General features: G+C 49.7%; 4 protein-coding genes across 4 annotated transcripts; all 4 read left to right on the forward strand.

Moving 5' to 3' along the window:
* The first annotated feature begins 3,440 nt into the window (after positions 1–3,440).
* On the forward strand, positions 3,441–6,056 carry LOC146753805 (inositol 1,4,5-trisphosphate receptor-interacting protein-like 1). The gene is made up of 2 exons (XM_085530030.1): positions 3,441–3,479; positions 3,857–6,056. Exons 1-2 carry the CDS (start codon positions 3,441–3,443, stop codon positions 4,997–4,999), a joined length of 1,182 nt encoding a protein of 393 aa, XP_085386156.1. The 3' UTR covers positions 5,000–6,056.
* A 3,570-nt stretch (positions 6,057–9,626) lies between these two features.
* Positions 9,627–11,985, forward strand: LOC146753806 (inositol 1,4,5-trisphosphate receptor-interacting protein-like 1). The gene is made up of 2 exons (XM_085530031.1): positions 9,627–9,665; positions 10,043–11,985. Exons 1-2 carry the CDS (start codon positions 9,627–9,629, stop codon positions 11,183–11,185), a joined length of 1,182 nt encoding a protein of 393 aa, XP_085386157.1. The 3' UTR covers positions 11,186–11,985.
* A 3,827-nt stretch (positions 11,986–15,812) lies between these two features.
* LOC146753807 (inositol 1,4,5-trisphosphate receptor-interacting protein-like 1) lies at positions 15,813–18,156 on the forward strand. Its single transcript, XM_085530032.1, has 2 exons — positions 15,813–15,851; positions 16,229–18,156. Exons 1-2 carry the CDS (start codon positions 15,813–15,815, stop codon positions 17,369–17,371), a joined length of 1,182 nt encoding a protein of 393 aa, XP_085386158.1. The 3' UTR covers positions 17,372–18,156.
* A 717-nt stretch (positions 18,157–18,873) lies between these two features.
* On the forward strand, positions 18,874–19,945 carry LOC146753808 (inositol 1,4,5-trisphosphate receptor-interacting protein-like 1). The gene has a single exon (XM_085530033.1). It carries the CDS (start codon positions 18,874–18,876, stop codon positions 19,561–19,563), a length of 690 nt encoding a protein of 229 aa, XP_085386159.1. The 3' UTR covers positions 19,564–19,945.
* The last annotated feature ends 1,958 nt before the right edge of the window (positions 19,946–21,903 follow it).

The raw sequence follows: 21,903 nt of genomic DNA on the forward strand, positions 1-21,903 counted from the left end.
AACACAAATACATTAATCTGACTGAAGGCAGGGTAAACCCATGTCATTGCAGCTGACTTTCCTCCCATTCATCAAAAATTCTGTAGCAACTAAGCAAATACAAAGCAACTGAAAACCGCCAGCTAGGCCAAAGCCATTAAACGTTCCCATGCTTTTGACGGGAGAGAGAAGTAAAAAGTGTTGATCTGTAAGCCAAAGTTACGAACATTTCTTCCTTCTCTATACAGTCCTTCACATGTGCCACCGTTCTGTTATAGCATAATAAAGGAAGTAATCCAGAAAGTGACATAGGTTCCTGTTAATCACACTATTTCTTGATTCCAAAAATCATTTAACAGCCATTAGGAGGGAAGAAATTTTGGTTTTCAGATTTTATGTAAGACCACCATACAATTCTTGTCAGCAATATGCATCTCAGGAACTTGCTGATTAAGATCAGAATTATTTACTCCAATTAACGCTACTTAAGAAAATTTTAAAACTACACTGAATAAAGATTCACATAAACAAGAGACTAAATTTCTGATTCAGATCCTGGAATATCCACTAATACTCATTAAGAGTTGCCCATAATGTGTGCTATTTAGTCTGTCGTGATCCCTTAAAGGAGTAAAAGAATTGGTGAAAACTAATCTAACTGCAGGCAAACCTAAGGGAGACCCTGGGAACTCAGAAAAACATAGACAAGGCTCAAGATAAACAGAATCACAGAATCTCAGAATCACAGAATTGTAGGGGTTGGAAGGGACCTCTAGAGACCATCGAGTCCAACCCCCCTGCCAAAGCAGGCTCCCTACACCACGTAGCACAGGTAGGCGTCCAGGCGGGTCTTGAATATCTCCAGAGAAGGAGACTCCACCACCTCCCTGGGCAGCCTGTTCCAGTGCTCCGTCATCCTCACTGTAAAGAAGTTCTTACGCACATTCGTGCGGAACTTCCTATGCTGTACTTTAATCCCGTTACCCCTAGTCCTATCCCCACGCACTACTGAAAAGAGACCAGCCTCACCACTATGGTGCCACACCTCAGGTATTTATAAACCTGGATCAAGTCCCCTCTCAGCATTCTTTTCTCAAGGCTAAACAGACCCAGTTCCCTAAGTCTCTCCTCATAGGGGAAATGCTCCAGGCCCTTCACCATCTTTGTGGCCCTCCGCTGGACTCTTTCCAAGAGATCCCTGTCTTTTTTGTACTGGGGAGCCCAGAACTGGACACAGTATTCCAGATGAGGCCTCACCAGGGCAGAGTACAGGGGGAGGATCACCTCCTTCGACCTGCTGGACACGCTCTTTTTAATACACCCCAGTATGCCATTGGCTTTTTTGGATACAAGGGCACAGTACTGGCTCATGATCAATCTGTCGTCCACCAGGACGCCCAGGTCCCTCTCTGCAGAGCTCCTCTCCAGCAGGTCTTCCCCCAGCCTGTACTGCTGCATGCAATTATTTCTACCCAGGTGCAAGAATCTACACTTGCTTTTGTGAAACCTCATCCGGTTTCTTACTGCCCAGCTCTCCAGCCTGTCCAGGTCTCACTGAATGGCAGCACAGCCTTCAGGCGAGTCAGCCAGTCCTCCCAACTTCGTGTCATCAGCAAACTTGCTGAGGGTGGTCACTATCCCCTCATCAAGGTCGTCGATGAAGATGTTGAACGAGACCGGACCCAGTACAGACCCCTGGGGGACGCCGCTAGTTACAGGCCTCCAGCCAGACTCCGCACCGCCAACGACAACCCCCTGCACTCTGCCAGCCCGCCAATTCTCGACCCACTTCACCGTCCACTCATCTATCCCATACTTCCTCGGCTTTGTTATAAGGATGTCATGGGGGACAGTATCAAAAGCCTTACTGAAATCAAGGTAGGCTACATCTACCGCCCTCCCCCTGTCCACCCAGCTAGTGACATCTTCATAAAAGGCCACCAGGCTGGTCGAGCACGACCTCCCCTTGGTGAACCCATGCTGAGTACTCCTGATAACCTCCTTATCACCCAGTTGTCTGGAGATGGCATCCAGCACAAGCTGTTCCATCACCTTCCCTGGGACAGAGGTGAGGCTGACTGGCCTATAGTTACCCGGGTCTTCCTTCTTGCCCTTTTTGAAGACTGGAGTGACATTGGCCATCCCCCAGTCTTCAGGCACCTCCCCAGTTCTCCAAGACCTCTGACAGGTCTTTGACAGAGAGCGGCTCAGCAACGACCTCCACCAGCTCTCTCAGCACCCGCGGATGCACCCCATCAGGTCCCGTGGATTTATGGACCGAATGTTTCCTAGGCACTCACGGACCACCTCTTCCCTGACTGAAGGGAAATCTCCCATTCCCCGGTCTCAGGAACTTGCTGATTAAGATCAGAATTATTTACTCCAATCAACGCTACTTAAGAAAATTTTAAAACTACATTGAATAAAGATTCACATAGACAAGAGACTGCAGTTCTGATTCAGATCCTGGAATATCCACTAATACTCGTTAAGAGTTGCCCATAATGTGTGCTATTTAGTCTGTTGTGATCCCTTAAAGGAGTAAAAGAATTGGTGAAAACTAATCCAACTGCAGGCAAACCTAAGGGAGACCCTGGGAACTCAGAAAAACATAGACAAGGCTCAAGATGGACAGGTCCACTTTATTTACTGCACTGCAGACAGGCAGAAACACACTCGTCTCAGAGATCCCTCTCTCGAGTCAAGAAGTCAAGAGTGGACAAAGACTGAGATTTAAAGTGGACCTGAACAGGCTTAGAAGAGCTACATCTGCAGAAAATAATAAAAAGAATATTGCATCAACAAAAACTGAAGAAATTGAAGCAAATGCAACCAAAAAAATCAGGTTAAGAACAAGACGTCTTTAATCTGTAATCGCCCCTTAGAGTAGTACAATATATGAAGCCAACTGCTTTCTCTGCAGTAAAACCCGAGGGAAACAAAGGAAACCCAGTCCGGCCACGTGCCTCAGAACAGTGGCCATGGAGACCCAGGGCAGCTGAGGGGGGCCGAAGGGTGGGGATGGGGCGTCTGTGACGGCACAGCGCGTCACAATGCGGGGCTGGCATCGAGGCCAGCAGCGGGCAGCGCTGCTGCACTTTGGCCTGGGCCAGCGGTGAGTGCAGCAGCAGGGGGAAGGCTGTGCTGGGCCGGGCGCGACCTGCGGCCCGCGAGGGGTTTGGGAGCCTGCAGTGCCGGCAGCGAGCGCTCAGGGGAGCCTGTGAGCGGCTCTCTGGGCAGCCAGCAGCGGCGCTGGCCTCAGCCCCCGCGGCCTCCCCGCTCCCTCGGCCCCGCTCCTACCTGAGCCCAGGGGCTGTGTGTGGCTCCTGGACCCGCTCCCCCAGCCGTGCGCGAGCTCCCACCCAGCCCCTCTCACTGACCTCCCCTCTCTCATCTCTTCCAGATCATGGCTTTGGCGTTTTTCTTCGCCTTGTTGGCGCAGAGAGTGGCTTTCGTTGGTGATGAGTTGGGTGCGGAAACGCTTGAACGCATGCGTGAGCGTGAGGTGTTTCTGCAAGAGCAGATGACACTGCAGTGGCAGCACGTAGACAACCTGGGGCAGAGCTGGATAGGCATTCGAGCCTTGTCCTCTGTGTTGCCTTACGGGAAGGTTTGCAGCCTTCTTGAACGCATGCGTCAGGTGTTTCTGCAAAAGCGGATGGAAAAGCTTCCGCTTCCCGTTCCACAATTAGAAGAGAGCAACCTGAAGAAGAGCAGGGTGGATATTCAAGCCTTGCTCTTCTCTGTGTTGCCTTACTGGAAGGTCTGCAGTGTTCTTTGCATTCTCTTCCTTTTTCTCTGGTTCATGTGGAAGATCTATAAAAAGTTCCAGAGAAGTGAAGACATCAGTGATGAGGAGAGCTCCATCAGTAAGCAGGAGCAGGAGGAGAAAGCGGAAGAGGAGGGGAGTAATCTTCTCCTTGCTGATGCGCTCTGGCCAGACCAAATTCATCGAGATAACTGTGAGCAGGTACTCCTCCTATTTGGTCGCCTCATCAACTTATGCCAGTATCTCGTGTCAGATACTTTCTTTCCGGTGCCAGAGCTCCCCATCGGGGTGGGCAGTGCCTATGAAGGCTGGTGTCCCCCTGAGAATGAACTCATCTTCTGCCTGCTTGTGCCCCTGTCGGCCCCCCGTGGGCACGTTTTCCACCTCGATCTGGGTGCCACAGGGGAGCTGCCAGCAAGGAACTCCCGCATCCGTGTAGATCTGGAATGCACGTGCGGGAGGGAGCAGGAGATGGGTATGCGGTGCTTCCTCCACACCTCCAAGGAAAAGCTGGAAAGGCAGCACCCCAGCATGCTACGTGACTTCTGCAAGGACGCCTACCTAGACGCGGAGAAGACTGCCCGATGGTTCCGGGTGCTGATCACAAATGCCTGGAAATACATGCCTGAGGCAGCGACATGCAGTATGAATGTGGCGTTCTCCAGGCGCTCCTGCAGGATTCATCTTACAGACATCCACAAAACAGCCTTCGTTGTTGAGATTGTGTTTGGCGTCCAGCAAGAAAATACGGACATCTTTCTGAGCAGCCAGGAGACAGAGGCTGCTTTTACCCCCAGCACAATCTGGCCACAGAGTTGTGCGGTGGCTGAGGAAAAGTTTTTCCAGCACATAGCCACCCGTGACCAGGGGAACACTTTCAACAAACTCAAATACGTGCGAGTGGGTGCCCACATCCTGGCGGGCCAGACTTTTTCTCCCTACCAACTGAGGACAGTGCTCATGCACCTCCTGACTGCCATCCCTCTGGAAGGCTGGCATGTGAGCTATTTCCTTCAGCGGATGGATGACATCTTGCGCTACCTGCGCTGCTGTGTGGAGGAAAAACGCCTGAACCATTTCCTCATAGGAAATGAGGACGTGCCTGCGGAGATTATCTTGCCGCAGGAATTCCGAGCGTCCCAACCACTCAACCTCCTCCAGCACCTGGTGCAAGATCCAGACAGTTATGAGCAGGCACTGCAGGAGTTGGGGGAGCTGCAAGATCGGCTCACAGGCCTGCTGTTCTATTAGAAACGAGAGACGCCCACTTGTCCTTCAGACGAGCACTCTGGACATGGAGAAGACACCACTCAGCAGGCAGTCGGAATTGCTCCCAAATGTTTTCTCCACAACAAACCAACAGTGCGGTAGCCAGAGTGCTGAACTGAATATGCACAAGGGAGCAGCTGGTGTGAGACTACACTGTCCTTCCTTCACCACCCTGAGGACCACCTGGGGAGAGAGAAGATGCTCAGCCTCCTATACAAACTCTCCAGGATATGGAGAAAACTGCAACCTGGTTCCAGGAACTGATGAGAGAAGCCTGGGTAGCTATGCCTCAACTGTCAACAGTGCAGCGCGAGTTGAGGCCCTCCGTCTGCTTCTGCAAGCTCCGGCTGACAACCACCTCTTGCAAAGTCCTCTGGATTGAGCTCAGGCTCAGGATACAGCAAGAGGACTTGGACACATTTCTGTCCTTTGAGTAGGCAGGGGCTGTTGATAGCAGAAGCACGAGGAGGCCACAGAGATGCGATGCAGCAGAGACTTCTTGGGAAACAGCCGCTACAGCAGGCTACATCTGATGGATTTCTAAAGAAGCTGCTTACTTAAGGCAGCATTTGGAGTACAGCAAGACCATAAAGACATCTACCCGAGCAGCCAGGAGACAGAGACAGCTAGACCCATATCCTGGCAGCCACCGGCATTTCTACGTATGCCTTTTAGATGCCGGGACCACACGGAGTGAAGAAGAATCATCTTTGTCCACACTGAAAATGTAGTTAATTAGTTAAATATAGTTAATTAGTTAAATATAGTTAATGTAGATCAGAAAATGCATATTATTAAAACATATACATCGATATTTCTTCGATGTGTATGTTTTAATAGAAATTTAATTAAATTTGATTTTAAAATTAATAAAAATTTATAAAAATTATAAAAATTATAAAATTTTATAAAAATTATAAAAATTAATAAAAATTAAAAAACAAACAAAACTAGTGGTATATGTGCCCTTCTTTTGGTGAAACTAATGCATCAGCTTTGGGACACTGGTGGATGGCCGCCTTAGACTAACAATTGCAGAAGCCAGCTTTAAGCTTGACTATGTTCATTAGACATTATTTGTGGGCTTTGTAACTTGGGTTCATGGTGAAGGCATGGCCAGGACCCCCTTTTCTGCAGAGCTGGCACTGATATCGGCAAGGAAAAGAAGTAACACAAATACATTAATCTGACTGAAGGCAGGGTAAACCCATGTCATTGCAGCTGACTTTCCTCCCATTCATCAAAAATTCTGTAGCAACTAAGCAAATACAAAGCAACTGAAAACCGCCAGCTAGGCCAAAGCCATTAAACGTTCCCATGCTTTTGACGGGAGAGAGAAGTAAAAAGTGTTGATCTGTAAGCCAAAGTTACGAACATTTCTTCCTTCTCTATACAGTCCTTCACATGTGCCACCGTTCTGTTATAGCATAATAAAGGAAGTAATCCAGAAAGTGACATAGGTTCCTGTTAATCACACTATTTCTTGATTCCAAAAATCATTTAACAGCCATTAGGAGGGAAGAAATTTTGGTTTTCAGATTTTATGTAAGACCACCATACAATTCTTGTCAGCAATATGCATCTCAGGAACTTGCTGATTAAGATCAGAATTATTTACTCCAATTAACGCTACTTAAGAAAATTTTAAAACTACACTGAATAAAGATTCACATAAACAAGAGACTAAATTTCTGATTCAGATCCTGGAATATCCACTAATACTCATTAAGAGTTGCCCATAATGTGTGCTATTTAGTCTGTCGTGATCCCTTAAAGGAGTAAAAGAATTGGTGAAAACTAATCTAACTGCAGGCAAACCTAAGGGAGACCCTGGGAACTCAGAAAAACATAGACAAGGCTCAAGATAAACAGAATCACAGAATCTCAGAATCACAGAATTGTAGGGGTTGGAAGGGACCTCTAGAGACCATCGAGTCCAACCCCCCTGCCAAAGCAGGCTCCCTACACCACGTAGCACAGGTAGGCGTCCAGGCGGGTCTTGAATATCTCCAGAGAAGGAGACTCCACCACCTCCCTGGGCAGCCTGTTCCAGTGCTCCGTCATCCTCACTGTAAAGAAGTTCTTACGCACATTCGTGCGGAACTTCCTATGCTGTACTTTAATCCCGTTACCCCTAGTCCTATCCCCACGCACTACTGAAAAGAGACCAGCCTCACCACTATGGTGCCACACCTCAGGTATTTATAAACCTGGATCAAGTCCCCTCTCAGCATTCTTTTCTCAAGGCTAAACAGACCCAGTTCCCTAAGTCTCTCCTCATAGGGGAAATGCTCCAGGCCCTTCACCATCTTTGTGGCCCTCCGCTGGACTCTTTCCAAGAGATCCCTGTCTTTTTTGTACTGGGGAGCCCAGAACTGGACACAGTATTCCAGATGAGGCCTCACCAGGGCAGAGTACAGGGGGAGGATCACCTCCTTCGACCTGCTGGACACGCTCTTTTTAATACACCCCAGTATGCCATTGGCTTTTTTGGATACAAGGGCACAGTACTGGCTCATGATCAATCTGTCGTCCACCAGGACGCCCAGGTCCCTCTCTGCAGAGCTCCTCTCCAGCAGGTCTTCCCCCAGCCTGTACTGCTGCATGCAATTATTTCTACCCAGGTGCAAGAATCTACACTTGCTTTTGTGAAACCTCATCCGGTTTCTTACTGCCCAGCTCTCCAGCCTGTCCAGGTCTCACTGAATGGCAGCACAGCCTTCAGGCGAGTCAGCCAGTCCTCCCAACTTCGTGTCATCAGCAAACTTGCTGAGGGTGGTCACTATCCCCTCATCAAGGTCGTCGATGAAGATGTTGAACGAGACCGGACCCAGTACAGACCCCTGGGGGACGCCGCTAGTTACAGGCCTCCAGCCAGACTCCGCACCGCCAACGACAACCCCCTGCACTCTGCCAGCCCGCCAATTCTCGACCCACTTCACCGTCCACTCATCTATCCCATACTTCCTCGGCTTTGTTATAAGGATGTCATGGGGGACAGTATCAAAAGCCTTACTGAAATCAAGGTAGGCTACATCTACCGCCCTCCCCCTGTCCACCCAGCTAGTGACATCTTCATAAAAGGCCACCAGGCTGGTCGAGCACGACCTCCCCTTGGTGAACCCATGCTGAGTACTCCTGATAACCTCCTTATCACCCAGTTGTCTGGAGATGGCATCCAGCACAAGCTGTTCCATCACCTTCCCTGGGACAGAGGTGAGGCTGACTGGCCTATAGTTACCCGGGTCTTCCTTCTTGCCCTTTTTGAAGACTGGAGTGACATTGGCCATCCCCCAGTCTTCAGGCACCTCCCCAGTTCTCCAAGACCTCTGACAGGTCTTTGACAGAGAGCGGCTCAGCAACGACCTCCACCAGCTCTCTCAGCACCCGCGGATGCACCCCATCAGGTCCCGTGGATTTATGGACCGAATGTTTCCTAGGCACTCACGGACCACCTCTTCCCTGACTGAAGGGAAATCTCCCATTCCCCGGTCTCAGGAACTTGCTGATTAAGATCAGAATTATTTACTCCAATCAACGCTACTTAAGAAAATTTTAAAACTACATTGAATAAAGATTCACATAGACAAGAGACTGCAGTTCTGATTCAGATCCTGGAATATCCACTAATACTCGTTAAGAGTTGCCCATAATGTGTGCTATTTAGTCTGTTGTGATCCCTTAAAGGAGTAAAAGAATTGGTGAAAACTAATCCAACTGCAGGCAAACCTAAGGGAGACCCTGGGAACTCAGAAAAACATAGACAAGGCTCAAGATGGACAGGTCCACTTTATTTACTGCACTGCAGACAGGCAGAAACACACTCGTCTCAGAGATCCCTCTCTCGAGTCAAGAAGTCAAGAGTGGACAAAGACTGAGATTTAAAGTGGACCTGAACAGGCTTAGAAGAGCTACATCTGCAGAAAATAATAAAAAGAATATTGCATCAACAAAAACTGAAGAAATTGAAGCAAATGCAACCAAAAAAATCAGGTTAAGAACAAGACGTCTTTAATCTGTAATCGCCCCTTAGAGTAGTACAATATATGAAGCCAACTGCTTTCTCTGCAGTAAAACCCGAGGGAAACAAAGGAAACCCAGTCCGGCCACGTGCCTCAGAACAGTGGCCATGGAGACCCAGGGCAGCTGAGGGGGGCCGAAGGGTGGGGATGGGGCGTCTGTGACGGCACAGCGCGTCACAATGCGGGGCTGGCATCGAGGCCAGCAGCGGGCAGCGCTGCTGCACTTTGGCCTGGGCCAGCGGTGAGTGCAGCAGCAGGGGGAAGGCTGTGCTGGGCCGGGCGCGACCTGCGGCCCGCGAGGGGTTTGGGAGCCTGCAGTGCCGGCAGCGAGCGCTCAGGGGAGCCTGTGAGCGGCTCTCTGGGCAGCCAGCAGCGGCGCTGGCCTCAGCCCCCGCGGCCTCCCCGCTCCCTCGGCCCCGCTCCTACCTGAGCCCAGGGGCTGTGTGTGGCTCCTGGACCCGCTCCCCCAGCCGTGCGCGAGCTCCCACCCAGCCCCTCTCACTGACCTCCCCTCTCTCATCTCTTCCAGATCATGGCTTTGGCGTTTTTCTTCGCCTTGTTGGCGCAGAGAGTGGCTTTCGTTGGTGATGAGTTGGGTGCGGAAACGCTTGAACGCATGCGTGAGCGTGAGGTGTTTCTGCAAGAGCAGATGACACTGCAGTGGCAGCACGTAGACAACCTGGGGCAGAGCTGGATAGGCATTCGAGCCTTGTCCTCTGTGTTGCCTTACGGGAAGGTTTGCAGCCTTCTTGAACGCATGCGTCAGGTGTTTCTGCAAAAGCGGATGGAAAAGCTTCCGCTTCCCGTTCCACAATTAGAAGAGAGCAACCTGAAGAAGAGCAGGGTGGATATTCAAGCCTTGCTCTTCTCTGTGTTGCCTTACTGGAAGGTCTGCAGTGTTCTTTGCATTCTCTTCCTTTTCCTCTGGTTCATGTGGAAGATCTATAAAAAGTTCCAGAGAAGTGAAGACATCAGTGATGAGGAGAGCTCCATCAGTAAGCAGGAGCAGGAGGAGAAAGCGGAAGAGGAGGGGAGTAATCTTCTCCTTGCTGATGCGCTCTGGCCAGACCAAATTCATCGAGATAACTGTGAGCAGGTACTCCTCCTATTTGGTCGCCTCATCAACTTATGCCAGTATCTCGTGTCAGATACTTTCTTTCCGGTGCCAGAGCTCCCCATCGGGGTGGGCAGTGCCTATGAAGGCTGGTGTCCCCCTGAGAATGAACTCATCTTCTGCCTGCTTGTGCCCCTGTCGGCCCCCCGTGGGCACGTTTTCCACCTCGATCTGGGTGCCACAGGGGAGCTGCCAGCAAGGAACTCCCGCATCCGTGTAGATCTGGAATGCACGTGCGGGAGGGAGCAGGAGATGGGTATGCGGTGCTTCCTCCACACCTCCAAGGAAAAGCTGGAAAGGCAGCACCCCAGCATGCTACGTGACTTCTGCAAGGACGCCTACCTAGACGCGGAGAAGACTGCCCGATGGTTCCGGGTGCTGATCACAAATGCCTGGAAATACATGCCTGAGGCAGCGACATGCAGTATGAATGTGGCGTTCTCCAGGCGCTCCTGCAGGATTCATCTTACAGACATCCACAAAACAGCCTTCGTTGTTGAGATTGTGTTTGGCGTCCAGCAAGAAAATACGGACATCTTTCTGAGCAGCCAGGAGACAGAGGCTGCTTTTACCCCCAGCACAATCTGGCCACAGAGTTGTGCGGTGGCTGAGGAAAAGTTTTTCCAGCACATAGCCACCCGTGACCAGGGGAACACTTTCAACAAACTCAAATACGTGCAAGTGGGTGCCCACATCCTGGCGGGCCAGACTTTTTCTCCCTACCAACTGAGGACAGTGCTCATGCACCTCCTGACTGCCATCCCTCTGGAAGGCTGGCATGTGAGCTATTTCCTTCAGCGGATGGATGACATCTTGCGCTACCTGCGCTGCTGTGTGGAGGAAAAACGCCTGAACCATTTCCTCATAGGAAATGAGGACGTGCCTGCGGAGATTATCTTGCCGCAGGAATTCCGAGCGTCCCAACCACTCAACCTCCTCCAGCACCTGGTGCAAGATCCAGACAGTTATGAGCAGGCACTGCAGGAGTTGGGGGAGCTGCAAGATCGGCTCACAGGCCTGCTGTTCTATTAGAAACGAGAGACGCCCACTTGTCCTTCAGACGAGCACTCTGGACATGGAGAAGACACCACTCAGCAGGCAGTCGGAATTGCTCCCAAATGTTTTCTCCACAACAAACCAACAGTGCGGTAGCCAGAGTGCTGAACTGAATATGCACAAGGGAGCAGCTGGTGTGAGTCTACACTGTCCTTCCTTCACCACCCTGAGGACCACCTGGGGAGAGAGAAGATGCTCAGCCTCCTATACAAACTCTCCAGGATATGGAGAAAACTGCAACCTGGTTCCAGGAACTGATGAGAGAAGCCTGGGTAGCTATGCCTCAACTGTCAACAGTGCAGCGCGAGTTGAGGCCCTCCGTCTGCTTCTGCAAGCTCCGGCTGACAACCACCTCTTGCAAAGTCCTCTGGATTGAGCTCAGGCTCAGGATACAGCAAGAGGACTTGGACACATTTCTGTCCTTTGAGTAGGCAGGGGCTGTTGATAGCAGAAGCACGAGGAGGCCACAGAGATGCGATGCAGTAGAGACTTCTTGGGAAACAGCCGCTACAGCAGGCTACATCTGATGGATTTCTAAAGAAGCTGCTTACTTAAGGCAGCATTTGGAGTACAGCAAGACCATAAAGACATCTACCCGAGCAGCCAGGAGACAGAGACAGCTAGACCCATATCCTGGCAGCCACCGGCATTTCTACGTATGCCTTTTAGATGCCGGGACCACACGGAGTGAAGAAGAATCATCTTTGTCCACACTGAAAATGTAGTTAATTAGTTAAATATAGTTAATTAGTTAAATATAGTTAATGTAGATCAGAAAATGCATATTATTAAAACATATACATCGATATTTCTTCGATGTGTATGTTTTAATAGAAATTTAATTAAATTTGATTTTAAAATTAATAAAAATTTATAAAAATTATAAAAATTATAAAATTTTATAAAAATTATAAAAATTAATAAAAATTAAAAAACAAACAAAACTAGTGGTATATGTGCCCTTCTTTTGGTGAAACTAATGCATCAGCTTTGGGACACTGGTGGATGGCCGCCTTAGACTAACAATTGCAGAAGCCAGCTTTAAGCTTGACTATGTTCATTAGACATTATTTGTGGGCTTTGTAACTTGGGTTCATGGTGAAGGCATGGCCAGGACCCCCTTTTCTGCAGAGCTGGCACTGATATCGGCAAGGAAAAGAAGTAACACAAATACATTAATCTGACTGAAGGCAGGGTAAACCCATGTCATTGCAGCTGACTTTCCTCCCATTCATCAAAAATTCTGTAGCAACTAAGCAAATACAAAGCAACTGAAAACCGCCAGCTAGGCCAAAGCCATTAAACGTTCCCATGCTTTTGACGGGAGAGAGGAGTAAAAAGTGTTGATCTGTAAGCCAAAGTTACGAACATTTCTTCCTTCTCTATACAGTCCTTCACATGTGCCACCGTTCTGTTATAGCATAATAAAGGAAGTAATCCAGAAAGTGACATAGGTTCCTGTTAATCACACTATTTCTTGATTCCAAAAATCATTTAACAGCCATTAGGAGGGAAGAAATTTTGGTTTTCAGATTTTATGTAAGACCACCATACAATTCTTGTCAGCAATATGCATCTCAGGAACTTGCTGATTAAGATCAGAATTATTTACTCCAATTAACGCTACTTAAGAAAATTTTAAAACTACACTGAATAAAGATTCACATAAACAAGAGACTAAATTTCTGATTCAGATCCTGGAATATCCACTAATACTCATTAAGAGTTGCCCATAATGTGTGCTATTTAGTCTGTCGTGATCCCTTAAAGGAGTAAAAGAATTGGTGAAAACTAATCTAACTGCAGGCAAACCTAAGGGAGACCCTGGGAACTCAGAAAAACATAGACAAGGCTCAAGATAAACAGAATCACAGAATCTCAGAATCACAGAATTGTAGGGGTTGGAAGGGACCTCTAGAGACCATCGAGTCCAACCCCCCTGCCAAAGCAGGCTCCCTACACCACGTAGCACAGGTAGGCGTCCAGGCGGGTCTTGAATATCTCCAGAGAAGGAGACTCCACCACCTCCCTGGGCAGCCTGTTCCAGTGCTCCGTCATCCTCACTGTAAAGAAGTTCTTACGCACATTCGTGCGGAACTTCCTATGCTGTACTTTAATCCCGTTACCCCTAGTCCTATCCCCACGCACTACTGAAAAGAGACCAGCCTCACCACTATGGTGCCACACCTCAGGTATTTATAAACCTGGATCAAGTCCCCTCTCAGCATTCTTTTCTCAAGGCTAAACAGACCCAGTTCCCTAAGTCTCTCCTCATAGGGGAAATGCTCCAGGCCCTTCACCATCTTTGTGGCCCTCCGCTGGACTCTTTCCAAGAGATCCCTGTCTTTTTTGTACTGGGGAGCCCAGAACTGGACACAGTATTCCAGATGAGGCCTCACCAGGGCAGAGTACAGGGGGAGGATCACCTCCTTCGACCTGCTGGACACGCTCTTTTTAATACACCCCAGTATGCCATTGGCTTTTTTGGATACAAGGGCACAGTACTGGCTCATGATCAATCTGTCGTCCACCAGGACGCCCAGGTCCCTCTCTGCAGAGCTCCTCTCCAGCAGGTCTTCCCCCAGCCTGTACTGCTGCATGCAATTATTTCTACCCAGGTGCAAGAATCTACACTTGCTTTTGTGAAACCTCATCCGGTTTCTTACTGCCCAGCTCTCCAGCCTGTCCAGGTCTCACTGAATGGCAGCACAGCCTTCAGGCGAGTCAGCCAGTCCTCCCAACTTCGTGTCATCAGCAAACTTGCTGAGGGTGGTCACTATCCCCTCATCAAGGTCGTCGATGAAGATGTTGAACGAGACCGGACCCAGTACAGACCCCTGGGGGACGCCGCTAGTTACAGGCCTCCAGCCAGACTCCGCACCGCCAACGACAACCCCCTGCACTCTGCCAGCCCGCCAATTCTCGACCCACTTCACCGTCCACTCATCTATCCCATACTTCCTCGGCTTTGTTATAAGGATGTCATGGGGGACAGTATCAAAAGCCTTACTGAAATCAAGGTAGGCTACATCTACCGCCCTCCCCCTGTCCACCCAGCTAGTGACATCTTCATAAAAGGCCACCAGGCTGGTCGAGCACGACCTCCCCTTGGTGAACCCATGCTGAGTACTCCTGATAACCTCCTTATCACCCAGTTGTCTGGAGATGGCATCCAGCACAAGCTGTTCCATCACCTTCCCTGGGACAGAGGTGAGGCTGACTGGCCTATAGTTACCCGGGTCTTCCTTCTTGCCCTTTTTGAAGACTGGAGTGACATTGGCCATCCCCCAGTCTTCAGGCACCTCCCCAGTTCTCCAAGACCTCTGACAGGTCTTTGACAGAGAGCGGCTCAGCAACGACCTCCACCAGCTCTCTCAGCACCCGCGGATGCACCCCATCAGGTCCCGTGGATTTATGGACCGAATGTTTCCTAGGCACTCACGGACCACCTCTTCCCTGACTGAAGGGAAATCTCCCATTCCCCGGTCTCAGGAACTTGCTGATTAAGATCAGAATTATTTACTCCAATCAACGCTACTTAAGAAAATTTTAAAACTACATTGAATAAAGATTCACATAGACAAGAGACTGCAGTTCTGATTCAGATCCTGGAATATCCACTAATACTCGTTAAGAGTTGCCCATAATGTGTGCTATTTAGTCTGTTGTGATCCCTTAAAGGAGTAAAAGAATTGGTGAAAACTAATCCAACTGCAGGCAAACCTAAGGGAGACCCTGGGAACTCAGAAAAACATAGACAAGGCTCAAGATGGACAGGTCCACTTTATTTACTGCACTGCAGACAGGCAGAAACACACTCGTCTCAGAGATCCCTCTCTCGAGTCAAGAAGTCAAGAGTGGACAAAGACTGAGATTTAAAGTGGACCTGAACAGGCTTAGAAGAGCTACATCTGCAGAAAATAATAAAAAGAATATTGCATCAACAAAAACTGAAGAAATTGAAGCAAATGCAACCAAAAAAATCAGGTTAAGAACAAGACGTCTTTAATCTGTAATCGCCCCTTAGAGTAGTACAATATATGAAGCCAACTGCTTTCTCTGCAGTAAAACCCGAGGGAAACAAAGGAAACCCAGTCCGGCCACGTGCCTCAGAACAGTGGCCATGGAGACCCAGGGCAGCTGAGGGGGGCCGAAGGGTGGGGATGGGGCGTCTGTGACGGCACAGCGCGTCACAATGCGGGGCTGGCATCGAGGCCAGCAGCGGGCAGCGCTGCTGCACTTTGGCCTGGGCCAGCGGTGAGTGCAGCAGCAGGGGGAAGGCTGTGCTGGGCCGGGCGCGACCTGCGGCCCGCGAGGGGTTTGGGAGCCTGCAGTGCCGGCAGCGAGCGCTCAGGGGAGCCTGTGAGCGGCTCTCTGGGCAGCCAGCAGCGGCGCTGGCCTCAGCCCCCGCGGCCTCCCCGCTCCCTCGGCCCCGCTCCTACCTGAGCCCAGGGGCTGTGTGTGGCTCCTGGACCCGCTCCCCCAGCCGTGCGCGAGCTCCCACCCAGCCCCTCTCACTGACCTCCCCTCTCTCATCTCTTCCAGATCATGGCTTTGGCGTTTTTCTTCGCCTTGTTGGCGCAGAGAGTGGCTTTCGTTGGTGATGAGTTGGGTGCGGAAACGCTTGAACGCATGCGTGAGCGTGAGGTGTTTCTGCAAGAGCAGATGACACTGCAGTGGCAGCACGTAGACAACCTGGGGCAGAGCTGGATAGGCATTCGAGCCTTGTCCTCTGTGTTGCCTTACGGGAAGGTTTGCAGCCTTCTTGAACGCATGCGTCAGGTGTTTCTGCAAAAGCGGATGGAAAAGCTTCCGCTTCCCGTTCCACAATTAGAAGAGAGCAACCTGAAGAAGAGCAGGGTGGATATTCAAGCCTTGCTCTTCTCTGTGTTGCCTTACTGGAAGGTCTGCAGTGTTCTTTGCATTCTCTTCCTTTTCCTCTGGTTCATGTGGAAGATCTATAAAAAGTTCCAGAGAAGTGAAGACATCAGTGATGAGGAGAGCTCCATCAGTAAGCAGGAGCAGGAGGAGAAAGCGGAAGAGGAGGGGAGTAATCTTCTCCTTGCTGATGCGCTCTGGCCAGACCAAATTCATCGAGATAACTGTGAGCAGGTACTCCTCCTATTTGGTCGCCTCATCAACTTATGCCAGTATCTCGTGTCAGATACTTTCTTTCCGGTGCCAGAGCTCCCCATCGGGGTGGGCAGTGCCTATGAAGGCTGGTGTCCCCCTGAGAATGAACTCATCTTCTGCCTGCTTGTGCCCCTGTCGGCCCCCCGTGGGCACGTTTTCCACCTCGATCTGGGTGCCACAGGGGAGCTGCCAGCAAGGAACTCCCGCATCCGTGTAGATCTGGAATGCACGTGCGGGAGGGAGCAGGAGATGGGTATGCGGTGCTTCCTCCACACCTCCAAGGAAAAGCTGGAAAGGCAGCACCCCAGCATGCTACGTGACTTCTGCAAGGACGCCTACCTAGACGCGGAGAAGACTGCCCGATGGTTCCGGGTGCTGATCACAAATGCCTGGAAATACATGCCTGAGGCAGCGACATGCAGTATGAATGTGGCGTTCTCCAGGCGCTCCTGCAGGATTCATCTTACAGACATCCACAAAACAGCCTTCGTTGTTGAGATTGTGTTTGGCGTCCAGCAAGAAAATACGGACATCTTTCTGAGCAGCCAGGAGACAGAGGCTGCTTTTACCCCCAGCACAATCTGGCCACAGAGTTGTGCGGTGGCTGAGGAAAAGTTTTTCCAGCACATAGCCACCCGTGACCAGGGGAACACTTTCAACAAACTCAAATACGTGCAAGTGGGTGCCCACATCCTGGCGGGCCAGACTTTTTCTCCCTACCAACTGAGGACAGTGCTCATGCACCTCCTGACTGCCATCCCTCTGGAAGGCTGGCATGTGAGCTATTTCCTTCAGCGGATGGATGACATCTTGCGCTACCTGCGCTGCTGTGTGGAGGAAAAACGCCTGAACCATTTCCTCATAGGAAATGAGGACGTGCCTGCGGAGATTATCTTGCCGCAGGAATTCCGAGCGTCCCAACCACTCAACCTCCTCCAGCACCTGGTGCAAGATCCAGACAGTTATGAGCAGGCACTGCAGGAGTTGGGGGAGCTGCAAGATCGGCTCACAGGCCTGCTGTTCTATTAGAAACGAGAGATGCCCACTTGTCCTTCAGACGAGCACTCTGGACATGGAGAAGACACCACTCAGCAGGCAGTCGGAATTGCTCCCAAATGTTTTCTCCACAACAAACCAACAGTGCGGTAGCCAGAGTGCTGAACTGAATATGCACAAGGGAGCAGCTGGTGTGAGACTACACTGTCCTTCCTTCACCACCCTGAGGACCACCTGGGGAGAGAGAAGATGCTCAGCCTCCTATACAAACTCTCCAGGATATGGAGAAAACTGCAACCTGGTTCCAGGAACTGATGAGAGAAGCCTGGGTAGCTATGCCTCAACTGTCAACAGTGCAGCGCGAGTTGAGGCCCTCCGTCTGCTTCTGCAAGCTCTGGCTGACAACCACCTCTTGCAAAGTCCTCTGGATTGAGCTCAGGCTCAGGATACAGCAAGAGGACTTGGACACATTTCTGTCCTTTGAGTAGGCAGGGGCTGTTGATAGCAGAAGCACGAGGAGGCCACAGAGATGCGATGCAGCAGAGACTTCTTGGGAAACAGCCGCTACAGCAGGCTACATCTGATGGATTTCTAAAGAAGCTGCTTACTTAAGGCAGCATTTGGAGTACAGCAAGACCATAAAGACATCTACCCGAGCAGCCAGGAGACAGAGACAGCTAGACCCATATCCTGGCAGCCACCGGCATTTCTACGTATGCCTTTTAGATGCCGGGACCACACGGAGTGAAGAAGAATCATCTTTGTCCACACTGAAAATGTAGTTAATTAGTTAAATATAGTTAATGTAGATCAGAAAATGCATATTATTAAAACATATACATCGATACTTCATCGATGTATATGTTTTAATAGAAATTTAATTAAATTTGATTTAAAATTTTATAAAATTCTATAAAAATTATAAAAATTATAAAATTTTATAAAAATTATAAAAATTAATAAAAATTAAAAAACAAACAAAACTAGTGGTATATGTGCCCTTCTTTTGGTGAAACTAATGCATCAGCTTTGGGACACTGGTGGATGGCCGCCTTAGACTAACAATTGCAGAAGCCAGCTTTAAGCTTGACTATGTTCATTAGACATTATTTGTGGGCTTTGTAACTTGGGTTCATGGTGAAGGCATGGCCAGGACCCCCTTTTCTGCAGAGCTGGCACTGACATCGGCAAGGAAAAAAAGTAACACAACTACATTAATCTGACTGAAGGCAGGGTAAACCCATGTCATTGCAGCTGACTTTCCTCCCATTCATCAAAAATTCTGTAGCAACTAAGCAAATACAAAGCAACTGAAAACCGCCAGCTAGGCCAAAGACATTAAACGTTCCCATGCTTTTGACGGGAGAGAGAAGTAAAAAGTGTTGATCTGTAAGCCAAAGTTACGAACATTTCTTCCTTCTCTATACAGTCCTTCACATGTGCCACCGTTCTGTTACAGCATAATGAAGGAAGTAATCTCTTTAATCTCTTTTTAATACATCCCAGTATGTCATTGGCATACTGGTTCCCACCAGATGTGGGAGCCGGTGTACCACGAAGGCTCCAGTGACGTTACCTTGGTCAGCAGATTTTACTATCAGTTCTCCATTTGGCTGCTGAAGACCAGGAGATGCATGTGCAAGTTGGTGGAGGATCTGATATACGAACTTGTGTGCATCTGTCAGATAATTCTCCAGAGTTACTTCATGCCACAGCTGCAGCAAGCCGTTGGGGTGGGCGTTGGCTTTCAAAGCAACAGCACCGATAAGAACTACGTTGTCTGCCGCATGCTCGTGCCCCTGAAGGCACCCCCGGGACATGTCTTCCACTTGGAGCACGGCCCCAGGCCGAGGATGGGGGTGAGGAATTCCTTCCTCCGCGTGGAGCTCACGTGCACTTGCATAAGGGAGCGGGAGATGCGGGACATGCTGTGTTTCCTCCACCATCCTGAGGACAAGCTGAGGAAAGAGCAGATGCCCAGCCTCCTACAAACCCTCTTCCGCAACTCCTACCTGGATATGGAGGAAACTGCAGCCTGGTTCCAGGAACTGGTTAGAATAGCCTGGCTGGATACACCTCAATGGCCCACAATGCAGGTCGAGTTGCTGCCCTCATACCGATTCTGCAAGCTCAAGCTCACCACCGACACCGGCAAAGTCATCTGGATTGAGCTCATGCTCGGGGTACAGCACGAGGACTCGGACACTTTCCTGAGCTTTGAGTAGGCAGGGGCTGTTGTTATCATGGCATGAGGAGGCCTCAGAGGTGCACTGCCACAGAAACACCCTTCTTCACAAAACAGCCAGGCATGCCTGGCACAACAGATTCCATCACAAACATCTGCAGCTCTGCGTCCCTGTTCAAGAAGGTGCCTTCAGAATGACTAACACCCCACTTGCCACCTGCTGCAGAGCTGAGCGTGCTGGACGTGGAGAAGATGCTGCCCAACAAGCAGGTGGAAGTTCTCTCCAAAGGAAAACCTCACCTGAGGGAACCACACCCCATGCAGGTGAAGAGGCCGCTGCATGGACACCTGAAGCAGACTCCTGTTATGAGCTGGGCAGGGACCAGCCCGCCTCTCCGTGAGGGTTCTTTTGCTCTGCAAGCCTCAGCCTCTACAAAAATGGGAGAAACGCATCCACAGTCTCACCATCTGCCTGTCCCACGCTGTGGGAATACAAGAAAGACTATTCAGGGCAGAAGCTGCAGAGCAAAATAAACAGCATGAGAAGGCAAGGCTGAGAACACAGGACACCTCCAGAATATACAGGAGAAAGAAGCTACAGTTCTGCAGCAGTTGTAACCATTTGCAACGTGACCGTGAATTGCTTGATCTGCATATGCAGCTTCGGGGTACAGAGAAGAGCGGAAAATACGTATGGGACAGGAATGGGGGTCTTAGCCACCACAGATGCTTAAACACCCATAAGTAAACTAAGCACAGTAACAGGTGCTTTATACACATTACAACTGTCATTGTGGTCTTCTCTATCAGCATATAGTAAGCAATGTTTCTTGTCTGATATTCTGCCTCAGTGGGGAAAAATAAATGAAAGGGACCACCAGGTGGTTGTAGATGGACATCAAGTAGTCCAAGATGCTGCTTCCACAGGGCTCAGAATCATGGAATTACAGAATCACAAGGGTGGAGAGGACCTATAAGATCATCTCAGTCCAGCCATCCTCCCATCACCATTGCTACCACAAGCTACTAAACCATATCTTGTAGCTCCTCACCCAGATACCACTTCAACACTGCCAGGGATGCTGGGTCTACCACCTCCCTGGGCAGCCATTCCTGACCACTCTCTGAAAGAAAAAGTTTTTCCTGATGTGTAATCTAAATCTCCACTGGTACATCTCGTGGCCATTTCCTCAGGTCCTGTTTGTTGCCTGGGAGAAGAGGCCAAACCCCTCCTCATCACAACCTCCCTCCAGGAAGCTGTAGAGTGCAACGAACAACACAGTACTCGAGGTATGGCCTCACCAGAGCTGAGTACAAAGGGATGATTACCTCCCTGCTCCTGCTTGTCACACTATTTCTAATGCAGGCCGTGATGTCTTCTTGGCCACCTGGGCACACTGTCGGCTTGCGTTCAGCCAACACCAACCAGGTACCAACCAACACCCCCAGGTCCCTTTCCTCTTCACAGTCATCCAGACACTCAGCCCCAAGCCCGTAGCGCTGCATGGGGTTATTGTGGCCAAAATGCTGGGTCTGGCCTTGTTGAACCTCATCCCATTTACCTCAGCCCAGCGAACCAGCTTATCTAGAGCCCTCTGAAGGGCCTAGATAATCAACATGGGCCCCAGTACCAGCCCCTGGAGGACACCCCTTGGAACGAGTCGACAGCTGGACTTAACTCCATTAACTACTACCCACTGGACACAGCCCTCTAGCCAGTTCCTTTCCCAAAGGAACTGTCCAGGCAACGGTCAGACAGTTTCCCCAGGAGAGACCATGTCAAAGGCTTTGCTGAAGTCTACTTAGTCTACATCAACAGCCTTTCCCTTGTCTAACAGTCTGGTCAACCAGTCATTGTGGGAACAAAAGACAAACTATTCAGAGCAGCAGCTGTGCAGCAAGATAAACAGCATGGGAACCAAGGGCACCTCTAGAATAAGAGAGAAAGCAAAAGGAATGTCTCATGGCTCTGACTGGATAAGCACCTGAATGCACAGTTAAGGAGTGTTTGTAGAATATTCTGCAGACATGTAAAGGTGGAGGGGAAAGTGGTAAAAGTGGATGGAAAAGGCAAAATAAAAGGAAACGTGTCAGTGTATATAAGTGATGTGAGAACTTGTATGGGAAAGGGGGAGGGAGGAGAGAACAGGTCAGTAGGCAGCGGGATATTAAGCGGAAGAAAGTTAAAGGATACGGGAGGCCTCTGATTTATCTCCCTCTATGGTCTTATTGAATTAAGGCCAATAAATAAATTAAATTATATTAGGCACAAGTTAATTAGCAAAGTAGGAGGATAAAGGGAATGAAATAAAGCTAGGCTGGAAGCAGCTACAGGCACCTCAACTGCTTGGTCTGGTGCAGCTGAAGCTCTGATGCTGGC

Source organism: Coturnix japonica, chromosome Z (genome assembly GCF_054131305.1).
Source record: "Coturnix japonica strain WE chromosome Z, WE-NBRP24, whole genome shotgun sequence".
NCBI lineage: Eukaryota > Metazoa > Chordata > Aves > Galliformes > Phasianidae > Coturnix > Coturnix japonica.